The sequence below is a fragment of the Akebia trifoliata genome, chromosome 13, assembly GCF_017979445.1.
Source record: "Akebia trifoliata isolate Shusen 1 chromosome 13, ASM1797944v1, whole genome shotgun sequence".
Lineage (NCBI taxonomy): Eukaryota > Viridiplantae > Streptophyta > Magnoliopsida > Ranunculales > Lardizabalaceae > Akebia > Akebia trifoliata.
In genome coordinates this window covers 9104002-9127784 of record NC_141387.1, presented here as the reverse complement: position 1 = coordinate 9127784, position 23783 = coordinate 9104002, and the positions used below count along the sequence as shown (strand labels likewise).

The following is a 23783-nucleotide window of genomic DNA, read 5'->3' as shown; positions in this document are numbered from 1 at the left end:
TGTGTGTGTGTCTGAGAGAGAGAGAGAGAGAGAGTTTTATACTACAAACAAAAAGGGTGGAGAGAAAATAACTTGATGGAGATAAATGACACTCAACCCAGTTCTTTCTAAATAGCCCCTAGTTTTCAGCCATTGTTTGGTAAAACATTTATTTAGTAAATTTTTTCTTTTTAAATGATCCCTGGACCTCATCTCCCACATTTTTCATGAATGAATATCTTAACCATTCAAACTCATCGTTATCATTCAAAAATTAGATTTTTGACATCTTAATCGAATTTCGGAAACTCCATTATGCTAGAAAGGATTTAATAAAGAAAAAATCATTTTCAAAGAATTTTTCAAACATTTTGAATATGCATGTAAAAAATTAGAGGCTCACATGGATGTAGGAGCCAATAGTACTTAGAACATAAGTACTATTATAAGTACTGTTTGAATTATTGTATGAAGTAGCTGAATAAGTGTTGTGCTTTTGGATGGAAGTTCTAAAAAATATTGTTAAAAGTACTTGTAATAAAGTTTTGTACTTGAAAACTATTCTAAATTCTGGTATAATGATCAGAATGCCCTTACATGTACCAATTATTATTTTTAACATTATAACTCAAGTAATTATGCCTTAAAAAGTAGTAATTGCTGTTTTTAGCTTTATAATGATTATAAAACACTATATTATTTTGTAATAATTTTTCCTTATTTTGAAGGAAGATTATGAAAAAATAATATAATAGTTATAATTATTAAAAATAACAAAGAATAGTTATTTTAAGAGTTACAAATAATAAATGTAAGTATCAATATTAGTTGTTTTTCAATATTATTTGTAAGTATTAATTACAATTTTTTTAATATAATAATAATTATTAATATAACAAATAGCATTGAAAAAATATGTAATTATCAATATTATTATTTTTTGATATTATTAATATAATAGTTGCAAATAATAATTATTAATATAATGATAGATACAAATAATAAAATATAACAAATGATTTTTAATTTTTTTATTTCATAATATTTTTAGAAAATAGTATAATTTCTCCTTATTTTTAATAATTATAAAATAATATAGTATTTATAATTAATAATAATAATAATTTTTAGGATTACAAATAAATATAAGATAATTAATTTATTATTAAAAAAACAACATATTAATTTATAATTATTAAAAAAAATTCCCATTTTTTTTAATTTATCAAAAAAGTAATTAATTGACAGTTGGATAACCCATTTTTTAAGTTGACAAAAATACCTTCATCAAAATAATTTTCCCTAAATATAATAATAGATTTTTTATGCAATAATAAAATTTAAATTATTTGATTTATAAAATTATGTACCTATAAAATAAAATTATTTGTTTTATGTAATAATAAAGATCATAATACTTATGTTTCTATTTTTTATTTTTTTTTCATTTTGTAATATTGTTATAAATTCATTTAAATTATTATTTATTTAATAATTACTAATAAAGTTTTTGTTTATTTGTAATTACAAAATAAATTTATTTATTTATCTAATAATAAAACTTATATTATTTTTATAAAAATATTTTTATAATAAAAATCATATTATTTGTTATCATTATTTATCTAATAATAAATATAAATAATTATTATTTTAAAATAATATAAAATATAAAATATAGATAATTCATGCAAAAATCGATGGTCCAACCGCCGATTTTCATGGGGGTAGTTTCGTCAACTTGAAAATGGACGATCCAACTATCGGTTTATTACTTTTTTGATAAATTTGAAAAAAAGTCTTAATTTTTTAATAATTATTAATTAATAATTATTTTTTAATAATTTTCCCTTAATCAAATTAAAAAATTGACTTTAGTCCTTGTTACTGCAATGTATGCATAAATTTACTAAAATATCCCTCGTCAAAGTGAGATTTAATCTCATAATGAAATTACAAAAATACCTCTTCAAAGAACTTTTTAAATTGCAAAAATAGTCCTTAGTACTTATTACAATAACATGCCTATGAATTTACAAAAATATATCTCATCAAAAATACATTTACTTGCATAATAAAATAACAAAAATACCTCTCATAACTGTTTTTATAAAAATATCCTTCATCATAAGTGCATTTTTGTAAATTCATATGCATGTTAATGTAACAAGTAGTAAAAGTATTTTTGTAGTTTGAATAGTTTCTTTGATGATAGATTTTTTGTAATTCCAATATATAGGTATAGGAATATTTTTGCAAATGCATATGTGTGCTAATGTAGCAGATACTAGGGTTACTTTTGTAATTTTAAATAGTTTATTTATTAGAATGAATAACTTAAAGTTATTTTCACGTTTTATTTTAACAATAAATCACTTCGAAAATTTTGCATTAAGAGATTTTTTGATGACTACCAAAAGATTATGAATGTTTCATCAAAACCCATTTGCAATGCAAAGTAGTATACCAGGCATGTCTTACATATAGATTGGTGTGTTATAAGTAAAATTTGGCATGTTAATAGAAATTATTTTTTCTTAAAAAGAGGTTTATTGGGCATACCTTAGTGTCGCATTTTTAATTACAAAAGGTCCCTTCGAGTTCTAACAACTATAATGGAACCTTACTTTATTAAGTTGTTACCCAACAAACTTTTAAGTAGGACCACATTTTTTAAGAAGATTAAATACGTATATTATCTCATTTATTTAAATCAAATACTCCTTTTATATCCTCTATCTCCTCTCAATATCAATTATCTCTACGGGCATGACTATTTTGACAATCCAATGTGATGTAGAATATCTACAACTTTATGTAGTTTTCTAATTTTATTAGATTTTTATTTATATTTCTAGTTTTAGTAGGATTTCTAATTCATAGTTAAGTTAGGAGTTTAATTCTTTATTAGTTTCTAATTTGTTTTAAATTCATTTTTATTATTTAGACATAATTAGAAGTGCTTAGAAGTCTCTAATTTGACTTTTAATAGGATTAAAAAGTTAGTATTATCTTATAAATATGTTAGGAATGTTAATTTTTAGTATTTTAGTAAGATTTTAAATTAGGGGATGGTTCAGCAACCCTAAAGTTTACCAAGTTTGATGCCAAATATTTTTCAAAATATGGGTTAGAAGCTTTGGAATGAGCTGATTTTTTGAGAAGATGATCTATATGATGAGGAGATCATCCTCACAAAAAAATCAGCCTATTCCAAAACTTCTAACCCCATCAAAAGTGATTTACAAAAATTGGACGGTCCACAATTCTTCAACTTGTAAATTAGGGTTAGAAGTTTCAAAATGAGCTGATTTTTTGTGAGGATCATCTCTTCACCGTAGAGATCATCTTCACAAAAAATCAGCCTATTTCAAAACTTCTAACACCATCAGAAGTGATTTACAAAAAATATTTGGCTCCAAACTTGGTAAACTTTAGGGCTGTCGAACCGCTCCCTTTAAATTATTATGATGGAGTTATCTATATAAGAAATTCCAAATCCGAAAATTAATAATAAATCAATAATCAATTCAATTATATATATTTTTTTAATTATTTTTTAACTTATGTTTTATTTTCTTTCAAGTTGTTATTTGTTTATCAATTGAATCTATTGATTTTGAATGTTCCATTTAACACAATTTATCAAATCTATTGATTCGCACACTTCCACTACATCACAATGTTACAACTTTCTAGATTTGATGATAATACTCAAATTTAAAAGGAAAAAAAAGATTAAGAAAAATAGTCTTGGATTTGATTCATGGTTTTGATAGGGAATACATGTTGAGAAGAAAGAAGATACAATAGATATTTGATTTACAAAGCTAATTATATTATATGTATTTAATCTTTTAAATTGATGTGTCAACTCCAAGGTTTGTTGGATAACAAACTTGAGTTATTGGAAATTAAAAGAACTCCAAGAGAGTTATTGAAATAAAAATGCAATAGATAAGTTTGTCTAGTAAATCTCTCTTTGATTCTATTGGAACACTAACTTTTACTTATAACACATCAATCGTTCTGATTTCATATATAAAGTAGAATTTGTCGTATGGCATGAGCATCTTCTTTGTAAGGTTAAAGGGGGTGTTAAAAAAGAAAAAAATTAAAGGGGTATTATTAAAAAAAACTTTAGAACTAAAATAATTAAAGAATAATTAGAGGGGGTATTATTAAAAAAATGATGGACAATGGAGAAAGAGAGGAAATATAATAAATTGAAAGAGGTGTAGAAAGAGAAGACAATAAAGTGGGACCCACACAAAGGGATAGATGGGAAGTTTAACCCCATAATAGTAAGAGTCTGACTAACCTTACCTAAGGTCCTTGGGCCCACCTTGTGACATCCAAAAACATCATTCAATGCTTTAGGGTTGTCGAGGTTTTTCCATGAAATTTAGAAGGTTATGGTGTTGGATTGCTAATGTAGTAATCTATTTGAGCAAAACAATTCTTAATAAGGCTTCAAATCTTTACTAAGGTGGTGTTTGTTTGTGCTATTTTTTAGCGTTTATTGCTGGAAAAAAGAAATCAACATTTTTTGTCAAAATAACACATTTGTTTACTCCATATTTTTAGCACTTATTGTTTAAAATAAGTACAAAAAAATCAATACTATTTTGATGTTGAAAAAAAGTGTCGAAGCGATAAGCACTTTATTTTTTTCGGCACGAACAAGTATACCCTTCGTTTTTTTGAGCACCGACAAGTATGCCCTTATACTTAAAAGTATATTACCTCTTATATCCCATGGATAAGTATATAAGCACCCCACAAATTAATAAACCGACACCATGACCAAATTATTTTGTCTTAAATGAGTTAAAAATTTTGTAGAGATCATTCTCACAAAAAATCATCCCATCCCAAAACTTCTAACCCCATCAAAACAAGTTCAAGAACCGTAAATCTTTCAAATTTTTTTTGGAAACTATTTTTGACGTGGTTAGAAGTTTTATAATGGGGTGATTTTTGGTGAGGATGATCTCTAGACTATATAGATCATCCTCACCAAAAATTTGCTCATTCCCAAAACTTTAACCCATATAACAAAAATTGGTTATGGTGTGAGTTGCCCTTAATTATTCATAGGGTGCTTTTATAATTACACTTTTTTCATTTCCATCAAAAATTATTCATTCAAATTTAAGTTCTTTTAATATTGATTTCAAATTTTGATGACTTGTATGACATTATTGTTTTTAATTTGCAATTTGTGGGCTTTTAAAAATAAAAATTATTATTTATAAAGAGAAAATTTGAGTATTACTTATTATTTAAAAATGAATTGAATTTTAATTTTATAAGAAATAATATTTTTTATTGTATTTGATAAGAAATAGGCATTTGAAACATGTAAACAATGTATAATATGATTGTAAGGGTAAAAAAGACAATTTACCAGTTTCAGCAATGTGTAACAATCATAATTCAACATCTAAACAAATAACTTTTCCAGTACTTAAATTCAACGCTTATAAGTTTCAGCACTTAATGCTATTCAACACTTTTTTTTTTTAATTTAACAAGTAACACCTAAGTTAATAAGGAAATGGGACATATTACTCACTCCTACCAAATATGTTCACTCCACCCACCTAAATTTTTTGAAAATAAATAAATATAGGAACTCACATTTATATCTCCATATACCCACTATCTTCTCCATCTGTCGATTGAAAAATTCAAACCATTTTCTCTATTCATTCTTCTCCACAATTTATCCATTTCTCTCCCTCAATCTTGTTGATCTTCTTCTCCAACTTCATATCCTTTTGAGTTTGTGAGAGGTTGAATCAATGGATATTAGGTTTTAGATTTTTTTTTTCTTAAATTTTTTTATTTTTTATTTTTTTTTAAAATTTTCTTTTACCTTTTTGCATTTAATCATCAAAGATAATGGAAAAAAAATCACTATTAAAATCTTCAAAAATGATGATTTTGAATCGAAGAATTCAAATTTTTTTTTATAGTTTTATTTGATAGGTTTAGACTTAATTTTTTTTAACAAATTTGGTAGGTACCTACTATACATAACTTCCTACTGAACATGACAAAACCATTTTAGTAGAAACCTGCTGAAGCACTGTAAAACAAGTTATGTTTTTTGATAGATATTTTTCGGTAAGTTCAGTAAGTACCTCTCAAATATTCTAAAACAAATTTGATCTAAATCTACCGAACAAAACTATAAAAAATTTTGTGAGTTATTCGATTCAAAATCTTTATTTTTGAAAATTTTAATGGTATTTTTTTCCATTTTCTTTGATGATTAAATGTAAAAAAAGTAAAATACAAATAAAATATTTTTTAAAGGAAAAAACTTTAAAATCTAATCTTTATCGATTCAACCTTTCACAAAATTCAAAAGATGAGAGAGAGAGAAGAAGAAGAAGGAAGAGAAGAAGAACTAGGTTTTTTTTTTTTTCGATGGGCTGTTGAGAAGATAGTGAGTGTGGAAAGTAATTCTTTTAAGGTATTAGTGCATGGAAAGTAAGGGAGCGTGGATAGCGTATCAGGTGGGTGAGAGTAGGGGGTGCACACTAGATTGGTTAAATCTGAGAATCGAACCAATCCGAAGCCTTTTGGATTGGATTGGTTCGGATTGAGCATGGTTTGGTTCAGGTGTGGATTGTTAAAAAAAAAAATCCGATTGATTTTGTTCGATTCAGCACCAAACATTTGGGCTAACATTTTAGCCAACCATTTTTGTCTAACATGGATTAGAAGTTTTGGAATGGGCTGATTTTTGGTGAGGATGATCTCTACGGTGAGGAGATCATCATCACCAAAAATCAGCCCATTCCAAAACTTCTAGCCCCATGTTTACAAGTTGAAAATCATGGATCGTCCATTTTTTGTAAACCATTTTTGATGGGGTTAGAAGTTTTGGAATGGACTGATTTTTGGTGATGATGATCTCCTCCTCACCAAAAATCAGCTCATTCCAAAACTTCTAACCCATGTTTTGAAAAATGTTTTGCCAAAATGTTTGTTGCTGAACATTTCCCATATATATATAGGGAAATGTTCAACACCCTAAGCTTTACCTTACACTTTAACAAACGTGTTTTGTCCTACATGGGTTAGAAGTTTTGGAATGAGCTGATTTTTGGTGAGGATGATCTCTATGATTAGAAGATCATCCTCACAAAAAATCAGCTCATTCCGAAAATTTTAACCCCATGTTTACAAGTTGAAAAATCATGGACCGTCCATTTTTTGTAAACTATTTTTAATGGGGTTAGAAGTTTTGGAATGGGCTGATTTTTGGTGAGGATGATCTCCTCACCATAGAGATCATCCTTATTAAAAATCAGCCTATTCCAAAACTTCTAACCCATGTAGGACAAAACACGTTTGTTAAAGTGTAGGGTAAAGCTTAGGGTGGGGAATGGGACTCATATATATATATCTGGGTAGGGTTCCGTAGACACATAAAGCTACTCATAAAGCGACAACATTTTTGTCTATATATATATATATATATTTTTTTTTTTTTTGTACTAATTTTTATATGTTTTAACAATAGATTTATAAAAAGAACGATTTTTTCCTAATGAATTTCAACTTTATTTCTATTTCATTTTATGAGTGTTTTGTGTCACACTCATATTTAAATATGATTCTAATATTTTTTTTCCCTTTTCATTAATTATTGATATTTGAATTATAATAATTTCTCTATCGATCACTCTCTAACTTGAAATATTCATGAAATTTTTATTTTTTAAAATAAATGCCAATAATTTTTGGTGCATAGGTAGATTGATGTAAGATTGGACTAAGCGTTTGTTATTTTTGTGTTATGCGTGATGTTTTGTTTATGTTGAAATAATAAATAAGTTGATGCTGTATTTATACGTGTTATGTGTTATGTGTGATGGTTTGTTTAATATTTATTTTACTTAATTTTAAGTTTTAATTATTTTAATTTTACTATTGAAAAGAATAAGTATGAGAATCGAGATCCAATTCAAACCAATCCGATCCAAGATTGATTTAGATTGATTCGATTCTATAGGGTAATTGGATTAGTTCGATTCTAAATTTATAGAATCGATCATATTTGGATCGATTCCAATTTTGCCAAAATCCGAACCAATCCGAATCATGTGCACCCTAGGTGAGAATATCACGACTCTTTAAGGGAGTTCTTTCTCTAATAGCTAAGGTGTGCCCCTACTGTTGTAAGTAAAATTTGATGCGTAAATAGAAGTTCCCCTTCAAAACTTGATCCGGCGATACAATTACAACCTCTTTCGCTAGGTTAAAGGTTTTAGGGTTAGGGTTTTTGCAAGTTCTCAATTTCTTCTCTGTGTCTCTTTCTCTTTCTCAATCTTCTCCTTTTATCCTCAATTTCCCATCCATGGATCCCTCCACCAAGAAGCGAAAACCAGACGAGAACGGCATAATCTCCATCGACTCTACTTCAGTACCAAACCTCACTCCAGAGGACGCTCGCAAGATCATCGAACCCTTCACTCAAGAACAACTCCTCGAAATCCTCCAAAACGCTGCTTCCCGCCACGTGGACGTCCTCGACGCCGTTCGATCCATCGCAGACCGTGACCCTGCCCAACGCAAACTCTTCATCCGCGGCCTTGGTTGGGATACCACCACTGATGGCTTACGAACCCTTTTCTCCTCGTATGGAGATCTCGATGAAGCAGTTGTGATCCTCGATAAGGCCACTGGAAAAAGCAAGGGTTATGGATTCATCACTTTCAAACACATCGATGGAGCTCTTCTAGCTTTGAAGGAACCAAGCAAGAAAATCGATGGACGGATGACTGTTACACAGCTCGCTGCGGCTGGTACGTCGGGACCCATTTCAAATAACGCATCTCTCGATGCTTCAATGAGGAAAATTTATGTTGGCAATGTTCCATTCGATATGCCTGCGGACCGTCTCTTGGCACATTTCTCGTCCTATGGAGAAATAGAAGAAGGGCCACTTGGGTTCGATAAGCAGACGGGGAAATCGAGAGGTTTCGCGTTGTTTGTGTACAAGACTGTTGAGGCGGCACAAGCTTCACTTGTTGATCCAACGAAGATGATCGATGGGCGTCAATTAGTTTGTAAATTGGCCATTGAGGGGAAGAAGGGAAAGCCCGGAGCGCCCGCGGTTGGAACGGGTGGTGGTGTTCCATCTGGTGGTCCTGGCGAGATGGGTGGAGATGGGCTCGGAATGCCACCTCCATCTTCAATGCCCAATTCGATTTCATCTCAGTATGGTGCACCGATTGGTCTTGGTGGACCACCACCGGGTGGTCTTTCATCTTATGGGGGATTCTCTGCAGGGCACCAAGGGCCACCAGGAATGGCTCCACATCATCACCACCATTTGAATTCACCAATTGGTGGTACAGGTTTGTCATCTGCTGCGAGTCAGGTGCCATCCTCATTGGGTGGTAGTGGTGGGTATGGTTCTGGATTGGGTGGTCCTTATGCAGGTTTAGGTGGTGGAGCTGGCGCCCCTTCCGGGGGGTATGGTGGGCCTACCTCAGCTGGATATGGTGGATTGGGTGGTGCTGGATCGTCTTTGTATAGGTTACCTCCAGGTTCAGTTGGTTTGCCCTCAGGTGGTTACCCAGAGAGCGGCCCTTATGGGTTGTCGTCCGCTGCATTCCCAAGCCAACAACACCAGCCTTCAGGGTCATCCACAGTACCTAGGGTTCCACCCGGCGGGGGCATGTACCAGAGCATGCCCCCTTATTACTAAGGTAATTTTTTCTTGTTATTATATATATATATATATATATATATATCAGTTCCTTTGTGTGATATGTTCATTTGGTAGTATATGTAGTGTAGTTATGATTTTTGTGAGATATTGATCTACATTCAGTGACGTGTTGATGACTTTTCTAGTTAGTTTGACATGTTGATGTTTCAATATGCGTTCATGTGCTTGTTTCTTCTCATGCTTACTTGATTGCAAATGTTCTTTTGGTGGCTTGATTATATCCTTGGATGGGTTCATTTGTTGTTTTCTGAGCCTCTTAAATTTGCAGGCTCTGTTGTTTTACTTGCTTCTTAGATGTTTGTTAAGCATGATAAGCATTCAATGATGTCAGCGACTAATGCTGTAAGGTTTTGAGTTTAATTGTTTTCTAGTGTTGTTTGTCACTCCCTTTATTCTTGTACTTGTTTTGCTGTTTATCGCAAGGATTTTGAATATGTTTCGATGTTTGTTAGTGCACGAGTACTGGTGGCTTATGCTCATTTAATGGTTCAGTGCTGCGTTGTATGCCTGATATGCTCACTTCGTCCTTCTGTTGGTTTGTTAAGGTGCTGTTATTTTTTTGGGTACTCATTGTAATCATTCCATGCTGCATTTTTGCGATCTTTGTCAAGGTTGTCTACATGTTATTGATGTAGAATAAAGGAGAATCTCTGCCTTACAATTTCCTGAAATCATTGTTGGAACTTCTTTTGCTCTTGTTTAGTGGACATACATCAACAACTACTTTGATTTGCCCCTCTTGTGTTAGCCCAATTACTTTTGGCCCGCTTTGGTCTCTTTGATCATCCTGACATATTATAGCTGCATTATTTGAGGGTTTTGTTTTATTTGTTAAAGATGATATGATGTCTTTTATGTGATTTCTCCCTTTGTCTATGGTTAATAACTTAGTACCTCCTAGTAGTCTTCTGTTACTTGTTTTATTTGTTCAATTTATACATTTGTTTTGTCCACTCTTGTCCCTTTTTAAAGTGTGTTGATTGGTGCCGGTGCTGTCCAAAGTTTGTTTGGAAATGAGAGCTTGAATGTGCACGGGAGATCAATTTTTTTATATTTTAAATTCTGTCTTGGCACAACAAAATGTCTGTCCATGATTTTGTAGTTGTATTGTATTGGCGTATGAGATTGACAACTTGTCATATTTATCCCACTTGTTTTTCTTGTCAAAGTGATGCACATAATGTTGTCCATTTGAATAATAGAAGCTAATGTTAGTTCACAAGATTTCATTTGTTTGTCTTGTAACAAGTACATTCCATTTTCCTAATTTTTTTTCTATGTTAGATATTGTCATACCCATTTTAATATGCTAAACACTTTTTAGAATTAATCTTACTTTCTCCTATATTATTATTTTCAACATTCCATATGTATGTTTATTTGATTTTATAATAATCCAAGCTCATGCTATTGGGATAAACCTTATTATGATGATGATTTTAATGTAAATTAAATGATTTTTTTTTATTGTACGTGAGATATATTTAATATGGATCCAAGATTTGTGTCACCTCTATAAATGGATGCAAAAGATGATGTGATCACTGGTTCATTTGGACTGACCGTGGGAAACACCATTGGGCATGCCATCCTGAGCTCACTTCTTCATCAAAGTTGATGGCGAGGTTAGGAGACCATTTTGTCAAAATAATGCTATCACCAATATCTTGTCTAATGCTTTGGATGACACTTATAGCTACCCTTTTCAATTGTTCTTTGAGATGTTTCTCATCCTTATCATCAAAAGTGTGCCAAATCTTTGGACCAGTGGTATCATTCATTAATAAGGGGAGCAAAAGGGTGAAAGACTGACTATAAAAAGATTGAAAGAATGGAGGGCCCAAAGTTATACCTATCTCAGTGTTCACCTTGGTGGGCTACATCTTGGTTGGCACCTCCATTAAGGAGACTATGGCTGGGCTATCCTCATGGGCTGTCGAAGAAGGGTGAATGCTTCAAATTGGTTTAAGCATAGGCCCTCATTGGTTAGCTTATAAGATGGGACGCACTCTTTGATGGCTGTCCCCTAAACGAACCTCTCCAAGGCACTTAATGCTTGAAACCTCCATAGAGGTATTGTTAGCGTCCTGCCTCATATTAGGGGAATTTCTCAGTAGTTTTGAGTATTCCATTTATAGACTTATGACAATGAGAAATAAACTCGTCCAAAACTTGAAAGTGAGCTGAGGCCCCTTCCATTGAACAAAGTCATTTAGGTAGGCAAAGTGATCAAAATTATATTCTTAGATCCCATTGGTTTCCCAAATAGACTTGGATAAGACCCGGTTTGGCACTTGACAAGTAGGTCATTTGGTTATTTTACAAGCCATTGAGTCGCATTATATCCAAGGCAGCTACTTGAAAATGAATGTCATACTATAGGTACGAGTATGATTTTCCATCGTAAGCGAGCCAACCAACCTTAGAAGCACTTTGTGGAGTCTAATGGTACAGGTCAACAAGGAGTTCAATCCACGTGTTTTGTTAGGGGTATTTATAGTATTTTAGGTTGAAGTTTTTCCAACATGATTTACCTTTGTAAATCGTGGGTGAAGTACTTCACTCAGTGTTTGGTACATAAGTAGGGAAGTATTCTCACATCCAAATTTGTAAAAGAAATGTGGTTTACCCAAATCTTCACTTGGCATGTCCCCTTTGACCCCCCTGCTCCCTCCTTCCCCTGAGGCGTTTTGGTGATATAATGGATTCCCAAGAGATATAGGAACCAAAACGAAGCGGACTCCTTACTTTGCCAAAAGGAAGAGTTTGTTATGGACCTTTTATCTCGTAGGCATTCAAAATAGGCCTCAACAACCAAAAGTAATGAATGCCTTGAGTTTCACGTCAAGCATCAACATGAGAATCAGTTGTCTCATGATTTCTGAAGGCCTAAAAGTAGCATATCCTTTTGGCAGATTCTAAAATCTTGGAAGTTGCCCCCTTTCACTTGCCCATGGGTGGGGTTGTTTCTATGTATTTTTTTCCTTCATATTATTCTGAGGATGATGAGTATTGAGTAAAGCTTAGAGATGAGATTTGGAGAGTTTTATGGTTCTCGTGTTTGGGAAAGAATTTGTTTTCCCAAAGTACAATGCGGCTTGGGCTTCAGGCTTCTAGATATTAAAAGCTAATCGATATGTCTCTCTTGGAGAAATGCCTTCCGGATATTTGGTAAAGAAAGAGTTTGGGGATGAGAATTATTAATGACAATAAGGTAGTTATTTCCTTTGATGGTTCTATAATCACACTAGATCTTCATATTGATCGTCTACATGGGCATTTCTATTTTTCAATATCTCTTTAATGGTGGCATTCGTCACCTATTGGGTAAGGATTCAATTGAGGTTGTGAGAGAATTGGCGTTGTGACCGTTTTGTCTTCACCGTTTTATTTTCCTTACCCATTCTTAAGGAAACCCCCATTGATCATTGTGAAATTGAGTATGGGACTTTGTTAGCTTGTCTTGGAATCTTTATATGAGGAGAAATGGAATGATTAGGAAATGAATTTTGTGACTGCTTTGTTGGAAAGAGTTAATTCAATGTATAATTTGCTGTCAGAGCCAAACTTTACAAAGTGGAGATGTGCTCCTAGTAGCTTCTTTTTGTTGAGATATGTCTATAGAAGACTAGCTATTCTGGTGATCTTTTTCCCGATAAGAGTTGTGTAGAAGCCACACATCTCCTCTAAGGAATTTTTTAGTGGATGGTTGTTATATGGGAAAAAATCCTGATGATTAGTCATCTTACCAGTTGGGGTTTTAGAATTCTAAACATATGCATGTGCAGGGCTGCTGTAGACACCCCATTTTCGCATTTGCCTGACTAATCAACTCGTCAACCCGATTGCAACGGTTCTCAATGATGGATGAATATTCCAATGTTTTTTATTTGTTACTAGATATGTTTCAGAAATTCAGATGAGGTATCTCAAGCGAGTAGAACTTTAGAAACCACACTACGTTCGGAGAATATGACTCAAAACATATAAATCATCATTTTCAAACAAAAAGAAGCTTTACAAGAAAAATCATAAAAAAATGACCAAATTACCAAAATACCTCTGACATTAAAACATCCCTAGAGCCTACATTACGCTTAGGAAGATCCTTTTGAACACATAAAACAACAAACTAAAGTTAAATAAACTGTTTCGCTAATTTTTATAAAATTCGACAAAATTATGAAAACGCCCTCATAGGGTCCATAATCATTACACGTCGAAAATCCATAAATGACACATACTAATACTCATTGAATTCCTTAAAAAAATTGAGTTCAAAACATCTCAAAACATCAAAAAACAACCTCTCAATGCAAATGTCATCTTTGTGGGCAAAACGGTAATTTTCCAATCCTAAAAATTTAAAATTTTAAAATTAATAATTAAAACATTAATTAACGTAAAGTAAAATTTTAATAAATTGAATTAAAATTTAATCAAATAAAACCAATTAATTAAGTCCACAGATCAAATTTTAAGTGGTGGTCCCATCTATTTAAGTGGGGCCCACATAATATTTGTTAAAAGAACCCTCCATCTGGGGTCCCAAAGAATGAAAAATATAATTAGGGGGTTTTTCAAAAAACTTAAAAATCTTCATTGTATGTAAGAATTACAATCCTAATTCAAGAGACCTAATTAAATAACTTAACCTTATCTTGAAGAAACCTAATCAAATACCAACTCTTTCAAAAAGCTCTATAAAAAGGAGCTTCCACAACTTAAACTCGCAGGTTAAGAAAAACGTTAGAAAAAGAGGCCAAAAACTCTTCCAAGCCTTCCCAAAATCCTAAATTTGAAGCTTCAAGTCCTTACCTAACCCAAACCCCATATTTTTTACTAAAAAAACACCTAGAAATCTTCAAAAAACTCTAAAAAACCCTCAAAACACCTAAAAAAATTAGAAAATATTTAGATCTAGGAGGAGAATACCTCATCTCGGAGATCAGAAGCGGATCTAGTGACGGAGACAAGAGCAGGAAAACTCACACGAGGAACACTCTCCGCCAGTTCCGAGGGAATTGACCGTTGCAATCACCCAGGTAAAAAAGAAGGTATTTTTTATATTTTAGGTTATTTTTGCAATGTAAATATTTGGGAAAGTAGAGATCGGCTTTCGTCGAGCGAGATTGGTGCCTAACACACCTTCCAATCCCGTAATGTGATCCTCAGATTTGTTTTTTTTTGTAGATCAGTACTTTATCTATTTTGAGTCATGTTTCAGTTCCTAGACCGTAAAACTAGGTGGCAACTCCCAAAACACCAAAAAGCGAATCCGTGGGTGCGGATCCGTTTTTTGGTGTTTTGGGAGTCGTCACCTAGTTTTACGATCTAGGAACTGAAACATGACTCAAAATAGATAAAAAATACTAATCTATGAAAAGAATGGGTTCGGGGATCACGTTACAGGATTGGAAGGTGTTAGGTACCAATTCCATCCGGCAAACATCGATCTCTACTTTTTCCAAAGATTTTTACATTGCAAAAAACGACCTAAAAATTAAAATAAAAACGATACCTTTTTTTTACCTGTGTGATTGTGGTGGTTGATTCCTTCAGAATTGGCGAAGAGCATTTCTCGTGTGAGTCTTCCTGCTTTTGTCTCCGTTACTAGATCCGTTTTTGATCTCCGAGATGAGGTATTTTTCTCCTATATCGGAATATTTTCTGGGTGTTTTGAGGGTTTTTGGGTGTTTTTTGAGGATTTCTAGGTGTTTTTGAGTAAAAAATGGGGTTTGAGTGTTAGGTAAGGGCTTCAGATTTAGGGTTTTAGGAAGGCTTGGGAGAGTTTTTGGTCTTTCTTTCCTAGAGTTTTTCTTGACCTACGAGTTTAGGTTGTGGACTCCTTTTTATAGAGTTTTTTGGAAGAATTGGTGTTTGATTAGGTTTTTTCAAGATAAGGTTAAGTTGTTTAATTAGGGTTTTAATTCTTACGTACAATGAAGATTTTTAAGTTTTTTGTAGAACCCCCCTAATTATATATTTTGGGACCCTAGATGGAGGAGTCTTTTAAAAAATATTATGTGAGCCCCACTTAAATAGATGGGCCACAACTTAAAATTTGATCCGTGGGCTTAATTAATTGATTTTATTTGTTTAAAATTTTAATTCAATTTATTACGATTTCACTTTACGTTAATTATTAATTTAAATTTTTAGGGTTGGAAACATATCGTTTTGCTCTCAAAGGTATTTTGGTCATTTTTGATGATTTTTCTAGTAAAGCTTCTTTTTGTCTGAAAATGATGATTTCTATGTTTTGGTTCATATTTTCCTAGCGTAGCGTGGTTTCTAAAGTTTTGCTTGCTTGAGATACCTTATCTGAATTTCTGAAACATATCTAGTAACAAATAAAAAATATTGGAATATTCATCCATCATTGGGAACCGTCGCAATCGGGTTGACGAGTTATTCAATCAGGCAAGTGCGAAAATGGGGTGTCTACAACTGCTGAGAAATCAATGGTCACCTCCACTTTCATAGTTTGTTGACCAAGAAAGAAGTTAGGAGTTCATTCATGTTTCCTTTATTATTTAAGCTCTTTTTATTGATAAAAAATGTGGCCTTTGCATCATTTTTCTAAGTTTCACACATGTCAAAATCAATGTCTGTGTTATGTAGTTGTCTACTTGTCGAGTTCAGAAAATATTTTATAGTGTAAATTACGTGTTTTATGGATATTAAGTGGTAGATGAGAGTGTGGGACAACACTAGAGGCCTTCAAACTTGGGAGGAGATGTTCTTTGGTTAGCTGGACCTTTTGTTTGCCAAGATTGTTTTCGGATCTTGTGAGTGATTAATGGCATTCGTTCTGAAATAAGTTCCAAAGTTCTATCATATGCTTTAAAAATATGTGGCAGTGGTGTGTTGTAACATTGCTTCTTTTCGTAGAGCTTAGCCTTAGAGAAGTTACATATGTTAAGAGAGAAATGGAACTTGGACTTTTGAATTTTGTTTAGCAAGTGCAATCCATAGTATTTGTGATAAATGCGCTCTGGTTTTTCTTTGATTAGCAAAAATTGCAAACTAGCTGTCTCATAAATATCAAAAGATTGACTTGCTATTTTTTATTTTAAATTTTGGGTATACTAGGAGGGCACTAGTTATTCAAGTCAACCATTTTGTTGATGATTATTAAGTCCTTTAACACTTTGTTATACTACTATGGTAACTAAGTTATATCCATGGTTTACTAATGAAAATGTTCTTAAAACTTGTTTTTTTCATTCCATGTACATAAGTTTTTATAGGATAAACATATGGAAAGAATTCCTAATAATTGTAAGTGAGAACTTTTTATATCTTTGCATGGAATTAATTCTGCTGACAATTTGGTCCAATCAATAACGAGTTAACGACGTTGTTTAAAGTTTTAGGTACCTGTAGTTTTAGACTCGTATTAGACTTTTAAAATGTATTCAATATCTTTATATTTTGTTTGTTTTCTCGTGAATGAAAGCTATGAGTATCCATTAATATGAAATTGCTTGTAGATTAATTTATCTCAAAAGACGTTGTCTTGATAGGTAAAGGGTTAGTGGTTAGTTAGGTGAAGTTGGGTTAAGGGGGTTTGAACCTAGGATGTGGGAACATCTTTTATATATATATATATATAATTAAAGATGGGAACATCACTCCACACATTTTACCAACTTAGCTAAGTTGGCACTTCATCGTTGTTCATTATGTTCTTCAAGGTTTTTGCCTTCAAAAGTTTTAATATGGCTTTTAAGTGAAAGCTTTAAGTATGAATCTATTAAGGATAGCATATTGGCCATATTTAATATCCTCTTGGAATCATGGTCATCAAGTCGGAGAATGGGTCTAAAACGGGAAGGGAATACTTCGAAAAAACCTTAGAAAATGGGAAAGAAATGAGAAAAAATTGGGAAAAAAGTGATATGCAATATATTAAAAATTAAAAAAAGGTCTAACCATCAATGTATCTTTTGAGCAAAATAACACACTACTGATTTATTTTTTTATAGCATCAAGCATTATCGTCAAATCCTACTTTAAACAATGAACCAAAGTACAAACAACCATAAGACCATATAAATTAACCAGACTCACAAAAAAATGGGTCATTCGATTAAAAAACGTGTTTAAAACGTAAAAGTCATGTTTAAAACATTAAAACACATTTTTTATTGAAAAAGTCAAGGTTTTTTTTATTGTTTTAATTGAAACGTATTTTAAATGAGACTTTAAAAAAAAATGGAGTTTTGTTACTATGCTTGGAATGAATGAAAACCAAGTTATCAGATTGAACTTGATGGAAAAGATTATTTCCATGAGGCAGACTGAACAGTTTGAAATGTCATTTGATCTTAAAATATCGAAATAATTGCTGGCTAGTGCATTGGTTTTATCCGAAATCCGAAATTTGAGTCTGATTTTTAGCAGATTTGGTTTCTTCAAGTATATCCGAATTAAAATATGGGTTGGATATGGGTTGATGTCTCTTGACCCAAGTCAGATACGGGTCAGATAGGACCCATCCCTATATCCGCCTGTATCCGAATGATATATTATTTTGTATGTTGTATGTTATATTTTTACATTTTTTAGTCTTATAATTCATCAACAAATGAGTATTAGGTGTAGTCGTCAAAGCTTCTTTTCAGAAGGGGAGAGGTCCTGAGTTCAAATCACATTTAAGCCACATTTTTTAGTAAATTACTTTGTAATGGTTTGAAATTATCCGGCCTGACCGACCCGAAACAATTAATTCGGTCAGATCAGATCTGGATTTGGACCCGAATTAAAATCCGGATATGGATATTGGTAGACACATATCTGTCCTGAACCCGACCCGTTGTAAGCACTAGCATTTGCATATTGACATTGCACATTTGGTGTGTGTGTGTGTGTTGCCTCTGTTCCCGTGGATATGGTCCTCTTCAAAGGAGGTGTACTACCCCTTTTATAGCATGCTTGTTAGATTTAATCATCAGGTGGCACCTTCTTAGTGGCACTACCCCCACTACTTTACTCACTGCACATAATTGTCATGTGGAGTCCTCCAATTGGCGTGACAATCCACTAGTGCCAGATGGCGTACCCTTAACGGTACCATGTCTCTTTCTCGCGATCGTGCGTGAGTGCCATCTGGTACTCCTTCTACTGGTGTGACAACCATGTTCTGCCTGTCCAGTCAAATAGGTAACACCCACATGTCACCCAGGGTCAGTGATGGTCCCCCATGTGCCTGGTGTGTCCCGATGTCCTCACACGTGTCCTTGTCTCTATGGATGACTCCATCGTGGTCCACAGTATGTTTGGTTTTTCTGATTGCCTAAACTAGTATTGCTTGCAGGTGCTTGAATATACCTGTTTAAGTCATATAGAAGTTCCCAATATTGTCCCAACTATTTCTGCTTATGCATATTGCCTTGCACATTTGGTGTGGTGTTTGGTTTTTTGTGATTACCAAAAAAAGTATTGTTTGCAGGTGCTTGAATAGGCCCGTTTAATTATATAAAGTTCACAATATTGTCCCAACTATTTCTGCTTATCCAAACCTGTTAGTTTGGCAGAAAGTCACTTGATTTGTCATTATTTGCAGCAAGATCTATTGTTGTAATATTGCAGATATATATTTCAAGAAAATGATACTTTTCCTTCATTAAGGCTAGCTTCAGCTGCCACATTTTTCTGCATTTGTCTGTTCTTTTGGTCCTTCCTCGCTGTCATCAAGCCTTATCCCAACTCTCTGTTTGGCTGGACAAGTTCATACCTTTTGTTTTATTCGTATATGCTCTCAATACGTAAACCATTACGACTTTCCAACTTCATATCACTCCTTCAGAACATTGAGTGTCTGCATGTTCCTTCTCAGTGTTGTTGTATGTGTGTATGGTCCTGAATTTATTATTATTATTATTATTATATTTTTTGAAAACATTTAGAGGGTATGTTTGATTGTGCATGGAAAAGGGAGGAAAATTGCATTTTTCATGGAAATTGAATTTCCACCCTCATCTAAAAATCCAGCCAAAGCTGGATTTCATTTTCCCACCCTATTTCATGGGAAAATGAAATTCCACCCCCTAAATCTATCCCAAAAGGCCCTGCTCTTCTTCTTTTTCCCTTTTCCCTTCCCACCACTACCATCAACGCTGCCGTCATTATCGGAACCTTCACCGTCGAGGTTTTCCTCTCTCTCTTCTTCTTCTTCACCCCCCATGGTCTGACGTCACCCTCTCTCTTTCTGATTTTCCACCCTACAGTCTCAATTTTCCATGTTATCATTTTGCAGAGCTAGATAAGACTGTTCTTGTAGTTGCTTTCTTATGTACTGTTTATATATGACTGTATGGCATCAACATACTTCGTGTTAAGTGTTGTCGCTATTTATATATTTTCAGTTTCTGTATCTATATTGCATGCTAAAAATATACATTTTTGTGTGCCTACCTTTAGTGCCTCAACTAATTTTCTGACTGTTTGTGTTATGCTTTTGATTTCTGCCCTTATTTGGTTGCAGTATACTGATGCATTGGGATGCGTTTTATACTATGCCACTTTTTCAAAGTTGATTGGTCTTGAGTTGTGTTTTTTCAATCACCTTGTATTGTTTTTTCGTTGTGTGTGTGTGTGTAGGGGGTGGGGGGTTAATTGGTTATACATTGTCCTTTACCTTGCATGAACCCTCTTTTGTATGTTAGATGTTGAATGATGGATTGAGTTGTTGATGGATGTTTGATTCAGGTTTATGAAAGCTTCTTGGGCGCAAATGCTTTAAATGGTTGTGGTGAATGGAGACAATGTTGTCTCTGCTTGATGAAATGGTTTGACATACTTTGATCATCACTTCTGTGTTTTCTCCTCCCCAAGATGATGTGGTTTGTTTGTAATGGTTATTTGTCTTAACTTTTATGTTTTTAGTATTCAGAAGTATCGCTATCTGGAGCTGGACCTATCTGCCACCGACTTCTTTTTTGATAGATAAGAACTTTATATTTTAAATATTCTCTGTGAGTGTGTATTTGTTTTCACTTTATATGATCCAGTACTTGCATGCCTTCTGTTTATGCGATGGTTTGTTGGATCCTGGATAACCATATCTATTTGGCTGCTAATATTGGATCTCTCTATGTTCTATTTTCTGTTGCTTTTAGTTATGACTTTGTTTATGTATTCCCCATTATCTATTTCTAATTAAGCTTTGCTTTGTTAGTAAGATAAGGGTAGTTGAAGACAGAAGGGAGTATTTAATGGGGGCAAGCAATGCTTTTCTTATTACATATATTCTTTATTTTATATTTTGAAAGTAAGCTTGATATGTTTTCTAGGCATGGGCACATGCCCATGCCAACTATTCAAAAAGAACAAGATATCGTTGAAGAGAGCATTTAATGGGGGCAAGCAATGCGTCATATATTATTTTATTGGTAACTACGTGCAAATACTCTCTGTTTGTCTTATAATTTTTTCTCCAACCGTCAATGAGTTGTGCTTGAATTGCTTAGTTAAAAATCGGCCTTTTGCCTGGATTATTTAATTTAGATTGTATACATGTACGCTTGTACTGGGTGTTTATAATTAACTGGGTCTATCTGGAGGGGATGATTAGTTGAATTTATGTTACTCAATTGTTTGGTGAAGTTCTATATTGCATGTAGTCTGGAGTATGATTGTTAGATCAGTTGCTGTTATTTTGTTTCTCCACTCCGTTAGAATGCGTCTGCTTGAATGTCCGTGAAAAGTGTGAACTTAGTTTTCTGGGGCATTATATCTGGTCCTTAGTAGCCCAATGAGTGTTTGCTGTATTGATTGGGGATCTTATGTCGAGGGGCATATTTTCATTGCTCATGAGTGCTTTTTTGCAAATTAAACTCTATTTGGATGTTTTGTAACCAAATTAAGAGTCAAGTAGTTAGCAGTACTATGGTAGGGAGTGCTTCTCAAATGGTATCTGCCTACGTAACCATACGTGGCACTAGGCTTGAACATGGATGAATGTCTCAGTTCACAGGTACTTATGACCATAAATAACATATGGGTTGCAGCAGAACCACTTTTTTTTTTTCAAAATAACCATTTTCAGTTTGGGCCGTTTTACCATGGCTGTTTAAAAACTTAAATGAAAAAACAAATATTTCTGTTATTGAAGTTTAAGTTTCTAGTTCAGATTTCAAAATTAAAATTTTATTTTATAACACTTTTTTCAGAACCATTCTTGATATTATTCTGTCGTGAGCCCACTGTTATGGGTGCTGTTCCATTATTGGTATTTTGAAAACAATGGTAATGGCAGGTGGCCATTACACTGTACATTAATATTATTTCAGACCTTGTTTTCAAATATGGAACTTTTCGATATATTTTTATAATCGACAATATGGTTGCTTTGTTGTAAAAACCTAAAAGTATTTTTGTTTTCCAATCCTAAAAAAGAACTAAGTATGTCGTTAATTGTTAGCTTTTTCTTTGTTTTTGTTTTAAATAGCAGTGACTAACCCTTTAACTAATGAATTGGATTTGGTGAACTTGGTATTTATGTTCCTTGAGAAAACAAGTGTCATTGTCTTGGTGTTTGGAACGTGAACGAGGGTGACTGAATTTATCATGTTTGACATGACTTTTTCTGATCATTGGATTGCATTGTAGTTTCCAAATGAAGGAACTTTTCAATATATTTTTATAATTGACAATATGGTTTCTTTATTGTAAAAACCTAAAAGGATTCTTGGTTTCCAATCCTGTTGTTAATTATTAGCTTCTTCTTTGTTTTGTTTCAAATATCTGTAACTAATGAATTTGGATTTTGGTGAATTTGGTATTTATGTTCCTTGAGAAAACCAATGTGCAGTTGTCTTGGTGTTTTGACATGGACTGAATCACTGAATTTATTGTGTTTGACATGGTGGTGGCTGTTTCTGCTCGTTACATGTTGCAATCTAGTTTTGAGTTAGACCCACTTTGGTGGTAGCTCTTTAAATAGCCAATGTTGCAGCTAGTCTACTTTAAATAGAAATCCAAACTGTTAAGCAATTAATCAAGGCTGGCAATTACTTTCTATTTGGAAGATTTTCCATCCAATTTGGGTCTTTAAATCTTTCGGTGGGATGCAGAGGTGGTTTAATAGTTGAGGTCCTTTGGGGTTTCTATGGCAACTTAGAATAAATATTCTAATTATAATGTACTACTGGAATTGAAAATCCATGTATTTATTTGGGCTCACACAACTTGAAAGCCTTACTTTTTATTTTATATTTTTATTCCTTATTTATCTGTTCTCAGTTTAAGACTATATTTTTTTTTCTGACCTGTGAACATGAATGATATAAAGGTTTATTGAAATTATTGGAAAAAGGGGTTTCTCACTCTTGTTCTTTATTTATTTATTTATTTTTGGGTAAAATTCCAGTTTAAAATGTCATTTAACTCTGTTCACATAAAATATCCATCATTTTGGTTTGATGGATTTTTAGCCTTTTCTTTGAGCAAATTCCATATTGGGATGACGGCGCCACATAATGTTCTTAATATAACTGAACTAAGATGAGGTCTACTAGTCAGATATATATTGCTGTAATAGTAAAACCATTGGTACTTTCCTATGTCTTGTTAGCTGGTTTTGAATGGAAAAAACCATAGTAATTCTCCGAATGATTCATGAGTTATATCTGAATTTTTTGAATGATACACAAAATGATTAGAACTTCTGTCCAATTCAATTTTTATTAAAATTATCATCTTTTTGAACCTTTTCGAATCATTCACGATTTATTTTTTTCTGAGTTAAACAAATTAAAAATGCTTTCTGCATATGGTTAAAATCACAAAATGACCCATATTTTTATAATTAAAAATGTACTATCTCAATATCACATGATAATATTTTCATTATTCTCTCTTTAAACTGATAGGTTTCGTCATTAGACAATCACTAATTGTTGATTGTTATTGCAATAATCATTGTTTGTTATTGAATCTTATAATTATCAATCAACAATTAATATTTTCAATCTTTTTACATATCTTCTCTCTTCTTTCAAATTTTTTGAACACTATGTGCTTTGCATTAGAATAACTG

General features: G+C 32.8%; 1 protein-coding gene across 3 annotated transcripts; it reads left to right on the top strand.

Moving 5' to 3' along the window:
- Nucleotides 1–8195: 8195 nt before the first annotated feature.
- LOC147387733 (UBP1-associated protein 2C-like) lies at nt 8196–22976 on the top strand. 3 transcript variants are annotated; one of them, XM_086421771.1, is made up of 2 exons: nt 8196–9713; nt 20229–20400. In XM_086421771.1, the coding sequence occupies exon 1, from the start codon at nt 8357–8359 to the stop codon at nt 9710–9712; it is 1356 nt and encodes a 451-aa protein (XP_086277897.1). In that variant the 5' UTR covers nt 8196–8356; the 3' UTR covers nt 9713; nt 20229–20400. The 3 variants fall into 3 exon arrangements, with proteins under 3 accessions (XP_086277897.1, XP_086277896.1, XP_086277895.1); XM_086421770.1 differs by lacking the exon at nt 20229–20400 and adding an exon at nt 22649–22976 and having other exon boundaries at nt 8197–9713; XM_086421769.1 differs by lacking the exon at nt 20229–20400 and adding an exon at nt 20453–20712 and having other exon boundaries at nt 8199–9713.
- The last annotated feature ends 807 nt before the right edge of the window (nt 22977–23783 follow it).

Bases quoted from the DNA above. Each gene is read 5' to 3' on its own strand.
- LOC147387733 (XM_086421770.1), top strand. From the start codon at position 8,357: ATGGATCCCTCCACCAAGAAGCGAAAACCAGACGAGAACGGCATAATC.